At 29.5% G+C, this 16,896-nt stretch overlaps 2 protein-coding genes across 2 annotated transcripts; one reads left to right on the top strand and one right to left on the bottom strand.

Moving 5' to 3' along the window:
* Nucleotides 1-1,097: 1,097 nt before the first annotated feature.
* PmUG01_03030400 (Rab GTPase activator and protein kinase, putative) lies at nt 1,098-7,004 on the bottom strand (the record flags this gene model as incomplete). The annotated part of the gene is made up of 1 exon (XM_029003046.1): nt 1,098-7,004. The coding sequence occupies one exon, from the start codon at nt 7,002-7,004 to the stop codon at nt 1,098-1,100; it is 5,907 nt and encodes a 1,968-aa protein (XP_028859518.1).
* Nucleotides 7,005-11,074: 4,070 nt separating this feature from the next.
* Nucleotides 11,075-16,301, top strand: PmUG01_03030300 (conserved Plasmodium protein, unknown function; the record flags this gene model as incomplete). Its single annotated transcript, XM_029003044.1, has 5 exons — nt 11,075-13,844; nt 13,907-15,443; nt 15,623-15,720; nt 15,927-16,060; nt 16,248-16,301. The coding sequence occupies 5 exons, from the start codon at nt 11,075-11,077 to the stop codon at nt 16,299-16,301; spliced, it is 4,593 nt and encodes a 1,530-aa protein (XP_028859517.1).
* Between the last annotated feature and the right edge of the window lie 595 nt (nt 16,302-16,896).

Below are 16,896 nucleotides of genomic sequence, written 5' to 3'. Positions count from 1 at the left end.
TTTCCGTATTGAAATATATTTTTTTTAAGAAAATAAATAGCAATTACCAGGCGGAAAACGAATGCATATGCGTAAGCACTTATATGCGTAAGTACATATATATATGTATATAAGTACGTGTTACACGCAGCTAACGAATTCTTGATCTCATACCGCTCACCTGTATGCATGTATTTTTTTTTTTTCTCCTATTTTGTGAAGACCAAGAAAAGCACATGCAGAGAGACCCCACTTATGTTATATGCACAATAGGCCGCTCCAGTTTTAAAGGCAAAAATGTGTACTTTTGTACATGAACGGACATACAACATATGTATATATGTACATATGTATGTATATATGTACATATGTATGTATATATGTACATATGTATGTATATATGTATATATGTATGTATATATGTATATATATTTATATATACGTATGTACGATGGCGCCTTCAAAAGTTTTATAAGATAACAAAAAGTTAGAGAAAATTGCCTGAACAGGAATAAAATTATGACTACGCAAGAAAATTTTAATATGATACACATACTTTTTTATTTTTTTTTTTTTAATAACGCCTGGTGTTTCCGGTTTTTACAAGTCTAAGAAAATAAACAACTGAATTATATAAAAATCTCAAACAATTTTGCAAAGGCTGTTGTACTAAAAATTATGTGTACTTTGGTGTACGTATGGAATAATAATAGCAAATTGGGAAAATCAAAAATGAGAATGAGACATGAAAAGTCTGAAATAAAAATGCGACGTAAAAATACAAAGTAAAAATAAAAAAAAAAAAAAAAAACAACAAGAAGCCGGTAGAAATCCCCTTGAGGGGATGGATATAAGATGGGAAAAGTGAAGAGAGTAATGAATTTAAATCAATTTTGGTAATCGTATTATTTTAATTTTATTATTGTCATTGTTTTGTTATTATTATTTTGTTACTATTTTGTAATTATTTTATAATTATTATTTTGTTATTATTTTATTTTATTGTTTTACTTTTTTATATTTTGTACAACTATTCTTCCGCGTGCGGGGCAAAATCTACCCTTACTCGTTAAATCCCCCCTGGCCCACCCCGAATGATATTTATATTTTTTAATTTCTTATTCGAAATAATTTGATGGCAGTTTGCTCAACGCATATTGAAAACCACCCCATAAAATAGTTATACGTTTAATTTTTAAATTAAAAAAATTATAGATGGAGTCAAAATCAAAAATCGAGTTGTTAAATATGAGAATTATTGTCTTTAAATTAAAATTCATTTCAAATTTTTCATCCATGTAATTACTGTAAATTCCCTTTTTCACGTTAATCAAAAAAGTATTAACGTGTACAGAATATTTCAATCGCTTCTTTTTAAAATTTTGAGGAGAACGCATATCAACAATTATAAACTGATCAAGGGCAAATTCATTTGACAAATTTGTTGTATAAAAGAATGGAAACATAGGAAAACTATTTAATTTAGTAACTTCAATATTTTTAAATTTTTTTTTTTTATTATTTGTTATCTTATAGTACACATTATTATTACTTGTGCTATTATTTTTTTGCTTTTTCGTGTTCCTTATTAGTTTGCAATTTTGAAAATTCTTATTTTCATGCGAAATAAATTCATATACGTTTCTTTTTTTTTTGTTTATATTGTAAAAGTGTAAAAAGTATTCATAATAATAATAATGCTTTAATTTTATTGGTTTTGTTTTATCATTCTTGGTATGTTTTGTTTTTACTCCATTTTCATTGCATATCAGAGATGAATTCTCATTTTTAAAACATTCTTTATTCTCTGTATGTCTATGATCTTGTTTTTGTTTTAAAATTTTTAATTTTTTAACTTTGTCAATTTTGGCAGATCTGTCAATTTTGCGAGTATTGTCAACTATTTTTTTAAAATTAACATGTGCTACTTTTGTAGTAAAATTTGCTCGAACTAAATCTGCACCATTTGCGGCATATGCTGCGTTATTACTGGTAAAGTGATCTTCTACCCCTGCAAAGTCATAATTTCCCGCCATTGCCTTACTATTTTCATTACATAGCTGTGTGTTACTTGGAAACAAACGACCCTTTTGTTTATTTAAACCATTTTGCTCCTTTTTATCCTTTTGGTCTTCTTTGTTCGCTGATGTGACCTCTTTTTCGAAGCATATATGTGAGCAATTTTTTTTTTTTTTTTGTTTTCTTTTCCCCCCCTTTTTCTTTTTATACACCTTAAACGTATCCTTATGCACGTAATATTCGGTCCATTCTTCGTTCCTGATTAAATAGATTAAATAGTTAATATGACTGTATTTTCTGTTATCTTCTACTATGTCCGTGGTTCGCTCTTTGCATTCATTAATACCAGGAAACGTGGTGAACATCACGGGGCAGTTGTTAAAAAGACTTGAGGAATTCTTTAAAATAAAGTTCATGTTAACTAAACTTGATAAGGAGATTATTTGTTTGTAAAAGTTATCTCTACACGTGTTCATAATAATATATTTTTTGAGATTCATCAGAATGGACAAACATACAAAAAATAAGTAAGATGGTGGTTGAATGAGAATTTTATCCAGTAACAAATACATGTTATGTAAATCGAAGAAATTGGAAAATAACGAACATACCCAACTTTTTATCATAATAATTATATTTATATTATTTTTAAAAAAGAAAATTGAAAGATCTGGAATATAGTAATTTAAAAGGCTATTAAAAATATAAAAAAATTCATCAAAAAAATGATTATTTTTGTACAGATTTAACAAATAATTTTGCACAATTTTTTTGATACATTTGTAACTTAAATATAAATTATCATAATAAAGTAGAGTTATCGGTAATAATAAATATTTCAAATATTTTTTTTTTTTATTTTTTACTCCTAATTTTACATTTAACAATAATAATAACGTGTACATCCTCTTCCCAAATGTTTTGCTTCCAACTAAGTCGTTCGTACCTTTACATTTGTTTTTTAAAAATTTATCCATACAAGATCTTTCCTTGTCCATTAGTGAAATATTTTTCCGTAGGCATTCCGCCTGCCTAACAACGTTTTCATCAAAACTGTCCTCTGTCGAAACGTCATCTGTTAACATATCACTCGTTACCTTATCACTCCTTATCTTATCACCGCTTATCTTATCATTCATTACCTTATCACTCCTTATCTTATCACTCATTTCCTTATCACTCCTTATCTTATCACTCATTACATTATCACCGCTTAAATGGGGCTCTCCCCTATGAGGGTAGGAACCCCCTCCCACCACTTTTACTCCTTGAGAAATTGCCCAGATCAACATTTTCATCTCCTCATTTTTTTCTATAGCCTTTTTCACTAACGAATGATAACAATAATTGAGGAGAGTCAAATAGACAACGCCTCTTAAATAACAAGGAAAACCTTGCTTTATTTCTTTAATCAATTTTATTTTATTTAGACCATCATAGGTTAATATTGCTTGAAATTTTATATATAGACTATACTGATAAATGAAAAAAAAATCTTTTTTATAAATCCAGTCATCCTCCTCTTCACCCTCCTCATGCGATATATTTTTATTATTTGATATAAATAAATATGCATCTTTTATAACATAATAAAACTCGGTAAGGTAAACTCCGACAGTATTCAAATTATAATCTTTGAATGTCATATGAGAATTATTAACAATGAATGATAAATAAAAAAAGTTAGAACTTGTTGATAAAGTGTTATTAGTGTTGTCCTCATTATATACTGATAGTTCGTTACTTCCATGTGAGGTATCATCCACCCTGTGCTTTATTCCATCCACACCATAATAATCATCCTTATAATCGTAATAAGAGTCATAATCGTAATTGTAATCGTAATTGTAATTATAATCGTAATTGTAATCGTAATTGTAATTATTATCGTAATTGTAATTGTAATCGTAGTCATCATCATTGTTACCACTCCTTTGGTTATATTCCTCCCCACCACTTGCCCCTTTTTTTGTTCTATCTCCTTCTCGTTCGACCTTACCCCTATTTTGTGGGGTAGTATGCCATATATTTCGTTTACCTCTCGGATGTGGAACAAATTGATATGTATATCCCTCCATGGCAAGGCGGGTCTTCTTCATTAATTCATAAGTGTTTATCAGTATTCCTTTTCCATATGCACTTGCATAACCTTTTATTTGATTTTTGCATGTAGTAAAATTCCCCTTTTCATACTTCCTTATTTTCACCCTCCATTTGTCTATAGCTAAATTACGATATACATTAAATATTCTGTTGTATTTATTTAAAAGGTTCAATTTAAAAAAGGAGAAGAAAAAAAAATGATTATATTTTTTCTTTTTTCTATAAATAAAATATGGTATTTTTAATATATTGCAAGGTTTATGAAAAAAATTTATATTCATTAATTCTTTAACGTAGTTACTCTTATATAGTAAGTTGAACCAGTAATATATATTCCTTTCAGTTATAAAATATTTTCCTCTTAATTCGTTTTTATCTTTACTATTTACAATATAATCTGTCATGAACGGGTTGCAGTAATACTGTTGAAGGGGTTTCTCATCTATTATCATTATCTCTGTGTTTTTCACTTTATCATAAACATGTTTACCATTAATAGTTTCTCTTTCCTTACAATTTTTTTTTATTAAATAAGTACTAGATGTGTTTACTTCGTTTACTGCAGTGGATAAGGTACGGTCTCTACATGTAACAACTTCTTCCCTTTCAACGAAATTATCTCTTATACTACAACTCAGTAAATTATCACCATAGGGAGAAGCATATTTGTTGTAATAAAAAAAAGGATGCGATAACAATGAACTGGCACTACCTCTAACATAATTTAATGATAAACATGTATGAACAAAGTTTAGAAAAAAAGTCTTCTGGTTTATCTGATCGAAGGAAAAAACATTCCTCATGTTTTGTTTTAATATATTCACACTATAAAATTCGGAGTACATGTTCTCAACTGCTTTAATGAAACAAGTACTTATTTTGCAGTTTGTTAAATTAGAGATTATATTTTTCATTATATTATACGTCATCTTTATGAGCTTATAACGCTTCCTCCTGTGGTTCTTATTTTCCTGGAAAATTTTTTGAAAAATTTTACATATATTTACATTTATAAGACTTATCTCTTTCCTTTTATTCACTCCAACGCCTACGCCTAGCTCTACGCCTGCCTCTACTTCTGCAACTGCTCTCTCAGCTCCATCCGTTGCTTCTCTTGTTGCTGCTTCTCCACTTTTCCTTTTATTATCACCCCCTCGACACAGGAAAATATAAATGTAATAAACTTTAATGTATAGCAGAAGCACAATGAGTTTTTCAATTTTGCTAATAACGTTGTTTTCTTCAAAAGAACTATTTAAGTAAAATTTCTGTCTAGTCATGCTTTCATCATTTTGCTTCTCCTTACAAAGATGAACAGTGTACACATTTGTGGTGCAATTTGATTCCTTTTTCTCCTTTTTTTTGTTTTTATTCCTATCTTCCATTATTCTTTTAAAAACTTGAACTACATGATAAATCTTCTTTAACTTACAATCATGCATCTGGAACTTACGATGCGTTTCCTGGTCACATGGATAAGTCTTTTTTTCTTCGTTCTGTTTACCTATTTTTTTTTTTTCCCTTAAATGGGCCTTATTCTTCTCCATTTGAGCTTTATTACAATGTTTTTTTCTGACCTTGTTCATGTAATTTGAACATGAACTTCTTCCTCTTTCTTCGCTTAACAATAAAGAATCAGATAGAGAAATTCTATTTGTGATTCTTCTTTTCCCAATTTGTTTTCTGTCTTCTGTGTTCACCTTGCTCCTTCTACAATCAATCTGATTGTTAATTTCATTTGAGACGAAAAAATATGAAAAATTTTTTATCATAAAAGGTAAATCTAACAAGCCGTTCATCATCTGTACCATGACCATACCGACGCTAAAGATGTCCATGTGTTCATATATATTGTACTCTAAACGAACTTTTTGATTATTTAGCAAATTTAAAAATATGAACCACGGAGGGAAGTACAAAAGGTCGTTAATACAACTGTAATACTTAAAATAGTCGTCAACATGGAGAAAGAAGCTCTTTTTTCCTCCCTCATTATTGTTGCCATTTTTATCACCCTCATTGCTATCATTTTTTTTTATTTCCTTTTTTTCCTTGCCCTGGTTAGGCATTTTCTCATCATCGTGCCCTATTGGGCCATTTTTCAAGCCGTAAGCCACCAGTACATTCTCAACATACTTTTTGGAAGAAAAACTTTGCAGCGCAAATTTATTTTTAAAAAATTTATTTTTATTTTTCCATTCACATGAATGGTCATTAAATAAATACGACATGCAGTAATTGTGAACTTTTATTTTCCCTTTTGAAGTAACTAAAATGTTTCTAGGTGTTATATTTAAAAAATTTATATTTCTTGAATGTAAATATTCAACAGCACTAAGTATTTCATAAACAATTTTATTTAAAATAGGAAAATTGATAACTCTTCTCGTGCTAGTCCAATTACCATAGCTACTATTATAGTAACGATTGATATCCACCTGACCTTTTTTTTTACTTGCTAACTTCTTTAAATAGTTAAAGCACACATAATTTACCTGTTCATCACTCAGTATGTCGTGTAAAGACAAAGAATAATACTCAGAAAATATAAAATAATCGTTCTTTACCCTATTTAAATTTATATACTTACATATATTGGGGTGATCTAGTTCCTTAACCTTTTCGAACTTCCTAGCTATTGAACTAAACTTATTTTCAATGTAATTACAAGTGTTATCACCACTGCAATTTTCTCTATGGACATTTTCTCTTTGAAAGGGCTCTGTTTTTATTTCTTCTCTACTTTTAGCTTTGCATTCCGCTTTTATCTCTGTTTTTTGCTTTTTATATTGCTTTTTATTTTTTTTTTTAATTTGTTTTTTACCTTTACTTTTCTTCTCGCTTAAGGAGTAGCACTGAATTCCAAGCAGATACTCAGACGATTGGCATAACTTGAAAAACATCGGAATATGTTATATTTTCATGGGTGTGTATAAAATGGTACCTCTGTAATGTCGTATATTTTTTCGACACTCTTCGGTCTACTCTTTAATATTTTGTTCGATACAACTTTCAGCTTATATTAATTTTTTTTTTTTTTTTTTTATTTTTATCATTGATACTGACATTGCCATTGGCATCGATATTTCTGAACAGTACATGTTATTTTTTCACAACAGGGAAAAAAAAAAAAAAAAAATAAAATAAGTTCATATGTACATGTATGTTTATAATTCTGAAAAAACGACAATTTTCCTCACTTAAAAATTATTTCTTCAAAGGCCCGAATGTCCCTGGAGTGTACTCTTACTTTAATATTACTACTCTTTTTTTTTTTTTTTTTCCCCCTTTGCTAAATTGAGTTGTGTTTATTGCAAATGGGAAAATTACCGCTTGGCTGATTTACCTGGTTGCATACTATACTCATACATATATACATACACAAATATCTACATTAATGCGTACGTATTATACATATATATAAATATATACATATGCAGATATACGTGCAAATATTATTTGACAGCTTCCTTAACGAGTTAAAGCTACCCTGCTCGTTACTCTTAAAGCATTAATCATGAAAACAAGATCATACTGTCTTATCATTTTTATATCATTTTTATCACTAACTTTGTATGTGCTAGTATAGCACAAGGGGCACCTTATTAATACGAATCAGGATTGAACACACCCTCAGCGCAATTTATTAATCATTTAGTCTATTAGTCAATGTACCAATCAGTCTATATATCAGTCGACCTATCAATCTACTTATCTGTCGATTTATCAATCTACCTATCAGTATATATATATATATCAATTTTTTTTTTTTTTTTTTTCTTTCTAAAAAGCACGCACGATATCACTACAATATAATACAAATACTGTTCTACAGTACATTTTTCTCTTTTTCCGTATACACAAAAATAAAAAGAAAACGAAAAAAGTTCATGAAATTTTGAAATAATATAGTCTTTCTACTTACGATAGAGTATTTTCTTTTTTTGTAAAATGAAATATATTTTTCTTCTAAAAATTATTAGCACGTATCGTAAATGCATATATAATATGAAGCATGTTCTGTTTTTTCCCACCCACTTTTTCATATCACATCACATTTTTACATGTTATGTGCCTCTTTTTTATCATAAAATAAAATTTAGTCATTCTTTTTAGTAAGCAGTTAAAACACACTGATGAGATATATATAAAGATGAAAAAAAAAAAAAAAAAAAAAAGAAAAAACGTTATATTCTGGACGTATATCAAACATGAGGGGGTAACTTATATTTATTATAATCGTATATTATAGTGAATTATATTGTAATTTTTTTTTCTTTTTTTTCTCTTATCTTTTTGTTCCTTTTCCTAAACTTTATGAACAAAACAATCAATTCCTTTTTACTTATATTTCTTTCTCATTTTACTAAAATGGGGAAGAAATAAATTGCATATTTGTAAATGTATTCATATGTATGATTATAGCTATCAACAATTTATTACCATTTTGTTTTATTACACGTATGCATACATATACTTATATGCGCCTAATATACACGCTTATTGTTTTATATATGCATATATGAACATACACACAAACATATACGTACATGTGTATATTTATAAGTACATAACCTTACATTACATATAATTATAGTTACAAACATGTATGAACATACATATGGCAAATATATACCTCTGTTTTTTTATTTTTTTAATACGAAAAATAAAAGAGCGTATTGGTATCATCATATTTAAAGGAAGATATAATAATGTACATATTTTATAGAATTAAATAAGTCCTTGTGCTTTTTTCTTTCATAATATTATACATTCTTCACGAAAACGTTTGAGCATATCGTTTACCGGTATGCGTGTATGTTTGAACATACATATATACACATACATATAAATACATAAACATATACATACATATAAACGCATACATACATATATACACATACATATACATACATATATACACATACATATACATACATATATACACATACATATACATACATATATACACATACATATACATACATATATACACATACATATACATACATATATACACATACATATACATACATAAACATATACATATATATCTATACATACGTAGTTGCAAAGAATATATACAAGTAATATGTATAAGCCGCCCACCTGCAGCAACGTATGTGAATGTATATAATCATAATCATAAGCTCAACCTAAGGAGGCAATACATTTATTCGTCTCACGCTTTAAGCTGATATATATGCGATTATGTAATGTTATCATCATTGTATTACGTTGTTATTTTATTTTATTATACTTTGTTTTATTTTATTATACTTTGTTTTATTATTTTATTGTATTATTTTATTATTTTATTGTATTATTTTATTGTATTATTTTATTATTTTATTTTATTATTTTATTGTATTATTTTATTGTATTATTTTATTGTATTATTTTATTGTATTATTTTATTGTATTATTTTATTGTATTATTTTATTGTATTATTTTATTATTTTACCATTTTATTATTTTACTATTTTATTTTATTATTTTATTTTTTTTTTTTCCATTTTTCAAAAATCATTGTTTTCTTTTGAGTAATAAATTAGGATATATTTTAAACGATAAAATAGGATAAAAATAAAAAAAAAAAAAAAAAAAATAAGAAATAATCAAAATAAACAAAATGAACAAAATAAACAAAATGAACAAAATAAACAAAATGAACAAAATGAACAAAATAAACAAAATAAACAAAATAAACAAAATATACAAAATTAACAAAATTAACAAAATTAACAAAATAAACAAAATAAACAGAATTAACAAAATAAACAAGATAAACGAAATAAACAGAATTAGCAAAATAAACAAAATAAAAAGAGGTTAATATTAAATACTGCGATAGTACAATGGCCTTTTTGAAAAAGCTATCGAAAATTTTATTTTAATCCATAATAAGAACGAACTAATTAAAACAAGAAAAAAAAAAAAAAAAATTTTAGATAAACTGTTTTGTGTACCTATATAATTATATCGTTTAAAAAGTGGATGCTTTAAATTTTTGTTCATCTTACAGGTATATAATATTATGAACATACATAAGCATACGTGTATATATATATATATATAAATATATGCATATATTTGTTTACTTATATGTTTATATATATGTGTACGTATATGTTTATATATATGTGTACGTATATGTTTATATATTTGTGTACGTATATGTTTATATATATATGTACGTATATGTGCTCCTGCGCAATCGCTTGGCTATTTCACTGCCTCACGCCTTCACTTCTTTTCTGCTTCTCTGCGTTACCACTTTCCCGTTTTAGGATAAAATCCGAAATGTACAGAAGAAAAATGAAAAAGGGGGTTTGCATCTTTTGTTTATTTTATAGGTCAGAACACAGAATAAAGTCTTTCGAGTTTTGAATTAGTAATTAAGAAAAATAAATTTTCTGTAAGCAAGATACGAACATGTCGAAAAGGTAGATTGCTTTCCTTGTGTTTATCTCATATATGTCATTCCTTGCATATATTTACATAAAAAATAAAATTAAAGAAAGTAAAACAAAATAGAGTAAAATAAAGTTAGGTAGTACTAACATACAGTAAGGTAGTACTAACATACAGTAAGGTAGTACTAACATACAGTAAGGTAGTACTAACATACAGTAAGGTAGTACTAACATACAGTAAGGTAGTACTAACATATAGTTAGGTAGTAGTAAAATAAGCCAAGGCAGGACCAAATAAGATAAGGTAAAACCCAATAAGATAAGTGAACATCATAGGGTAAGGCTTGTTTACTCTTCCAAGGCGTATACATAATTATATATACAGGTACCTACTGATAAAAGCACATACCAACATATAGACGCATGTAGATGTAAAGAATTCGAAAATCAAAGATCAAATATTTTGGAAACACCATCCTGTTAAACATATCACCTGAGTAGTGCTATTCTAAATGTAACTGATTTAAATTTTTGCACACATACAGTTATCATAAAAATGTGGTTTAAGAAATCGAACTCGAAAAAGGAAAAGAATGAGTATACGGAGGAAGCCAATAGTAACGAGGAGGCTGTATGCGACTATGAGGAAGAGGAGGAACAGCAGCAACAACAGCAACGAGAGGCCAACGAACAGGGGGTAGAACAGGGGGTAGAAGTGTTAAATGTGGAAGGAGCTACGTTTGAGGTCTTAGCGGTACAGAAAAAAAAAGAAAAAAAAAGAAAAGGTAAAGAGGAAGGGGAAGCAAATATCGATGAAGAAGTGACAGAGGTAGAACGGTCCGAGGGAAGGGAAGAGGCACATCAGAACTGCATTGATAGCGATGGTAACAGCTCTGCTATGTACGATTCATCTCTAAATGAACACGAAATTAATGAAAAAATAGAGGATATACTGAACAACCTGTCTTCAGACGAAGAGGAAGGAGAAGTGGTTGAAGATGAAATTCCTTATGAACGTGTTCAGGAAAATAATGACCATTCTAAGGAAGTTGTTTTACTAAATTTCTACGCAGAAATGTCAAATGAAAAGTTAGATATGCTCCTAAATGTTTTCGGAAAAGTAAAAAGCATTAACGTGGACGACAATGAATGTGTTCATGTTATATTTTTTTCATTGAATAGTGCAAAAAAGGCAAAACAGTATCTGGACAATTTGAAAATTAAGAATAGAAGGATACAAGTGACTTACGGAGTGTACAAAGAAGAGAACGATAAGGCAGATGTTCAAGGTGTAGGGGAAGCAACAGAAGATGTAGGAGCAGAGCATGAGGCGTATCACTACAATTACAGTAGAATAAAGAGTGAAACTTATAAGAACAACAGCGAGCGTTCACCCTACTATTACGACCAGTTCCGTTACAACAGCAGTAACATCAACAGTAACACAAATAATGTTAATAGCGGCAGCAATATGGTCAATAGTGGTAGCAATAATATTGGGTATCAAAAGAATCATGTAAAACTATTTAAGAACAGGAAGTATTATATGAACGCTCCCCAGTTCTTTCCCCCCCCAAATAGTAGCAGTCATGCACCTTTATACAAAAATCATACTAAAGGAAACATGCATATTGGTAATAATTTTTTTTCTTCCCCCCCCACCTTTCATGCAAATGCTCTAAATGAGTATGCGTCATCACCAGAGGTGGTACTAAAACAGGGGGAGAGGAGGGTACGAAGTGTTCTCCCAAGCAACAACAATAAGGAAATTAGCAGCAGTTGTAACAACAATAGCAGCAGTAACAACAACAACAATAGCAGCAGTAACAGTAATATCAATAACAATAATAATAATATTAATAATAATATTAATAATAATAATAATAATAGTAATGACAGTAATAGTAATAGTATTAGTGGAGATGGTAATAATAAGGGGGCAAACGTGGAAAAGCAGAAATTTAGCACAGTCAACTATGGTTACCATCCTCCGCCCCCACCCCCGATTACCAACCCGTACAATTTGTTAACTGAAAAAACAGGAAAGAATAAGGCAGACTCCTTTACTCCATATAATAATACCCTTACAACGAATCGTGAAAGGTTTATATCTAAATCTTCAGAAGTCGGAGTGTTATCAAGTAAAAGAAATAATAATATGTCTGATAATTTTTCTAAAAATCTTGTATCAAATAAAGGAAATACTTTCGAAGGAATAAATGTTAATACAAATTTTACTTCATATACGAACACGAAACCAATTTCATATGATAATAAAGGTCAGTACCAACGAAGCATTCCGCCGCCTCCGCATCTTAGAAATAATAATACAAACATGGAGAACAGTACAACACATAATAAAACTATAAGGGGAAAAAACAGGATGATGATGATGACGATGCCCCCCCCGCTTTTAAGCCCACGAAAAAGAGATACAAACTTGAATTATAATAATTTTTCTCTTTATAATAACAAATATTACATTGCTCATCCTAAGCAAACTGCAAATGATAGTCACATGGTTGAGGATGGTCCTGTGAAAAATACGAAAGAGAAAAGTACTAAGCACCACATGATGGTAAGTCTATATCAACATAAAGAAAGTAGTAATCATATCAATAAAGACAATAGATCTTTCCCCTCTTTTAATGAAGAAAATCCATTTAATATATTAAAAGAGAATATTATGTGTGATAACCCTACGTGGTTAAGTAGAAAAGAAAATAGCGTTTTAAACTGGGAAACGAATGCTTCTGTTGAAGAAAATCATCTCTTTTTTATTAATACTTATAGTCATTATAAAATTTATAATAGATACCTTATTATAACAAATATGCCACAAGATTTAAACGATGAAAATAAGATAAAAGAATATGTTAATGGTCTCTTTTCAAATGAAAAAAATTTTTCCTTTTGTCTTGAGGTTACTATGTTTACTCTTGCAGAGGTAGAGGAGCACAAATTTTTTTATGGAGATGATTTTCAGAAGGAGCAGCAGCAGGGGGAGTCTTTGGATAGGGTTAATGATGCGATCATGCACACGGCGGTACACGCGAATATTAACGAGGATGTAGGTGATGATGCTAATTCTGGCGATCCCGTTGGCATTACTGCCAATTCTAATGTTGATGTTATTACCAACGCTAATGTTGCAAATGACAAATGTAAAGAAGATCATAAAGACAATACAGTGGACGAAGTGAAGGAGACAAATGAAAATGTTGACGAAGAAAAAAAGGAGGAAATTGTCTCAAAGGAAGTACAAGTTGCAGAGGATGAAAAGGAGAATTCTGCTAAAAATGTGAAAAAAAGGGTAATACGAAAAGGTAACCAGAGACAGAGAAAGAAAAGGGGTAAAGGTAATGTGGAGGTGGAGGAAGCAGTAAAGGAAGAAGGCATAGAAGAAGTGAAAGCAGCAATCAAGGAAGAAGATACAGAAGAAGTGGAGGCAGCAATAAAGACAGAAGGCATAGAAGAAGTGAAAGCAGCAATCAAGGAAGAAGATACAGAAGAAGTGGAGGCAGCAATAAAGACAGAAGGTCAGGAGTGAGCAGCAATAAAGACAGAAGCATAGAAGAAGTAGCAGCAATCAAGGAAGAAGATATAGAAGAAGTGGAGGAAGCAATCAAGGAAGAAGATATTGAAGAAGTGGAGGAAGCAGTAAAGGAAGAAGATATTGAAGAAGTGGAGGAAGCAGTAAAGGAAGAAGTCATAGAAAAAGTGGAGGCAGAAATAAAGGAAGAGGTCATAGAAGAAGTGAAGAAAGAAGGCAAGGAAAAAACGAACACAGTTCAAGGTGAGAACCCCCTCAGCACGCACAAAAGGCTGTGTGCCCACTTGACCTTCAGGACAATAAAAAACTGCGTTGAGGCAAAAAAGGCACTGGAAGAAAAAAATTTTAAAGTGAATTTCTCAGCCCCCAACAAACCGAACAACTGTTTATGGGTAGGTAATATTTTAAAAAATTATTTTTTCAATACAGCAAATATTTTAAAAAGTATGTTCATGCATTTTGGTGAAATAATGAACGTGAAGTTTGTAGCTGACAAGAATTGTTTATTTTTGGAATACAAAAATGTGAATGATGCAATAAAGGCAAGGAATCATATGTATGGTATTCAGCTATCGAACAATACATTACTTAATATTGACTTTTCAACATTAGGTGAGTGGGAGGGTAAAAGAAAAGTAAGCTTTACTCGAAAAAAATTAATGGACTCATTATCTTACGATAATAATAATAAGATACAACAAATATTAGAAAATCAATTTAATAAAAGAAACACAGGATTTATTGATTCTAAAGTTATGCTATTATTAAAAAAAAATAGTAGAAAAAAAAATTATAGACTTAATAATGTTGAAGAGTACAACTCGAACAAAAAAATTAATAAACATCATTCAAGCAGTGCACTTATGGACAAGCACCACATTAGGAGGAAAAGTACGACTTACACAAATAGATATAATTCGGAAAAGGATAAGAAAAAAGATAGATATAGTAGTAGTCATACTCCTTATGATAAAAAGGATAGTAGAAAGTCATCAAAGCGAAAAGGACATGATACAGATAATACAAATGAAAGAAGTCGTAAAAAAAGGAGAAGCAAAAGAAACACAAGTAGAGCAGGGGGAGCAGTATATTCCTTCAGGAAAGAAAACAATGAAGAAGGCCTCGAAAAGGAAGAAAGTTCGAATTGGTTTAATGGTGGGAACACCAATGAGGGGGTAAATATCAACAGCGGCTCAAATGCTGATCATAATGGCAGTCAAAATGGTTTGCAAAAGGATGACGATGCACATAACTCAGATGGTTCTAACATCGAAAAGGGAAAGAACGAAATGACAATCGCATTTTACGTGAACCAGAAATACAAGTGTAACTTCAGTGCAAAATTTTATGAAGGAAATAGGGAACTCAAAATGTAATCCTTTTTTTTTTTTTTTTTACATGTTTACTTTGCTAATTAATATCTTATTTATGTGCAAGAAAAACTATGCACATGTTTATTATTTGCGCAGTGTCTTGTGTTAGCTCTGTTCCATTTCTGTTCATTCGTCTATTCGTCTATCCATTCACTTATCTTTTACCTCCACTTGTTAGATACCCGAAGTTAAATGTTGAAACCAAAAGTGATATAAAAAATTTAAAGCAAATCAAGAGTACCTGCACCGACTACTCCATCTGGCAATTGGGGCCAAGTAATTTATTTTTTTAATTGTTTTTACGAGCAGCATGCTGATTGCCCCATCGTTCTTTTGTAGACCATCGCTTATTACTGTGCAGTGACTGCATCCTACTTAATGCGTTAAACACGTTCACTGTGTCTATTAAGCTCCATATGTTCATGCATAATGCACGCAATTCGTTAGGTCTGCTTTAATTTTTTTCTTTTTTTTTTTTCCAGCTCCCAGCCAGAAGAAGAAATTTTTTCATATATGCGACCATTTTAGCAAGAAGAAGAATATACCCGTAATTATTGACAAGGACTACACCACCTTCATTGTGCCTATTAAGGAGGACTACTTAAAAGATTTAGAGGTAGCAAAAAAGAACAAAAACGAACAGAAAAGAAAGAAATATGGAAAAATGGATGCCCGTTTTATGTGTGCATCCGCGTGAAAGTTATGCTATCCATTTATTATGTTCATTTTGCTTATGTTTATATGCACATGTACACTGTATACTTATTCATTTTTTTTTTTTTTTTCTTCCCACCATGTGGCAGATCGAAAACACGGATTACATGTATGCCTTTGTTCTTGAAACGAAAAAATCGTAAGACATTTTTTCCGCTTTTTTATTATCTCATATATATGTGTTATTTGTTTGTTTTTTTTCTTTTTTTTTAACTTAACCTTTTGATAACATTTTTGTTTTTGATGTAAATTGTTAATGTAATTTAAAAAAAGGAAAAAAAAAAAAAAAAAGGTAAAAATAAAATAAAATAGTGTGCGCATATTTCTTTTTATAGCTTTTAAAAAATAACAACTAAAACGACGTTTGTTTTACTTTCATTTTTAAAAATTAAAATATATTGAACACAATGCGAGAAAAAATGGAAAATCCTTACGCATGTGTATAAACGTGCATTGCGTTTATGCATATACATATACATACCATACACATATTATGGACGTAAAAATTGCTAACGTGCCATGGAGTTGAGAAACGTTAAAAAAAGTGGTATGTAAAATAGCATAAACAAAGGTACGAAGTAAAAATGTATTTGCATATGTCCGTGTAAGTACACCTACACACACATTTATATATATATATATATATATATATATATATATATATATATATATATATATATATATATATATATAATACATACATACATACATACATACATACATACATACATACATACA

This window comes from Plasmodium malariae (assembly GCF_900090045.1).
Source record: "Plasmodium malariae genome assembly, chromosome: 3".
Taxonomy (NCBI): Eukaryota; Apicomplexa; class Aconoidasida; order Haemosporida; family Plasmodiidae; genus Plasmodium; species Plasmodium malariae.
The sequence above is the reverse complement of the archived record's forward strand: the minus strand, read 5'-3'. Positions and strand labels throughout refer to the sequence as shown.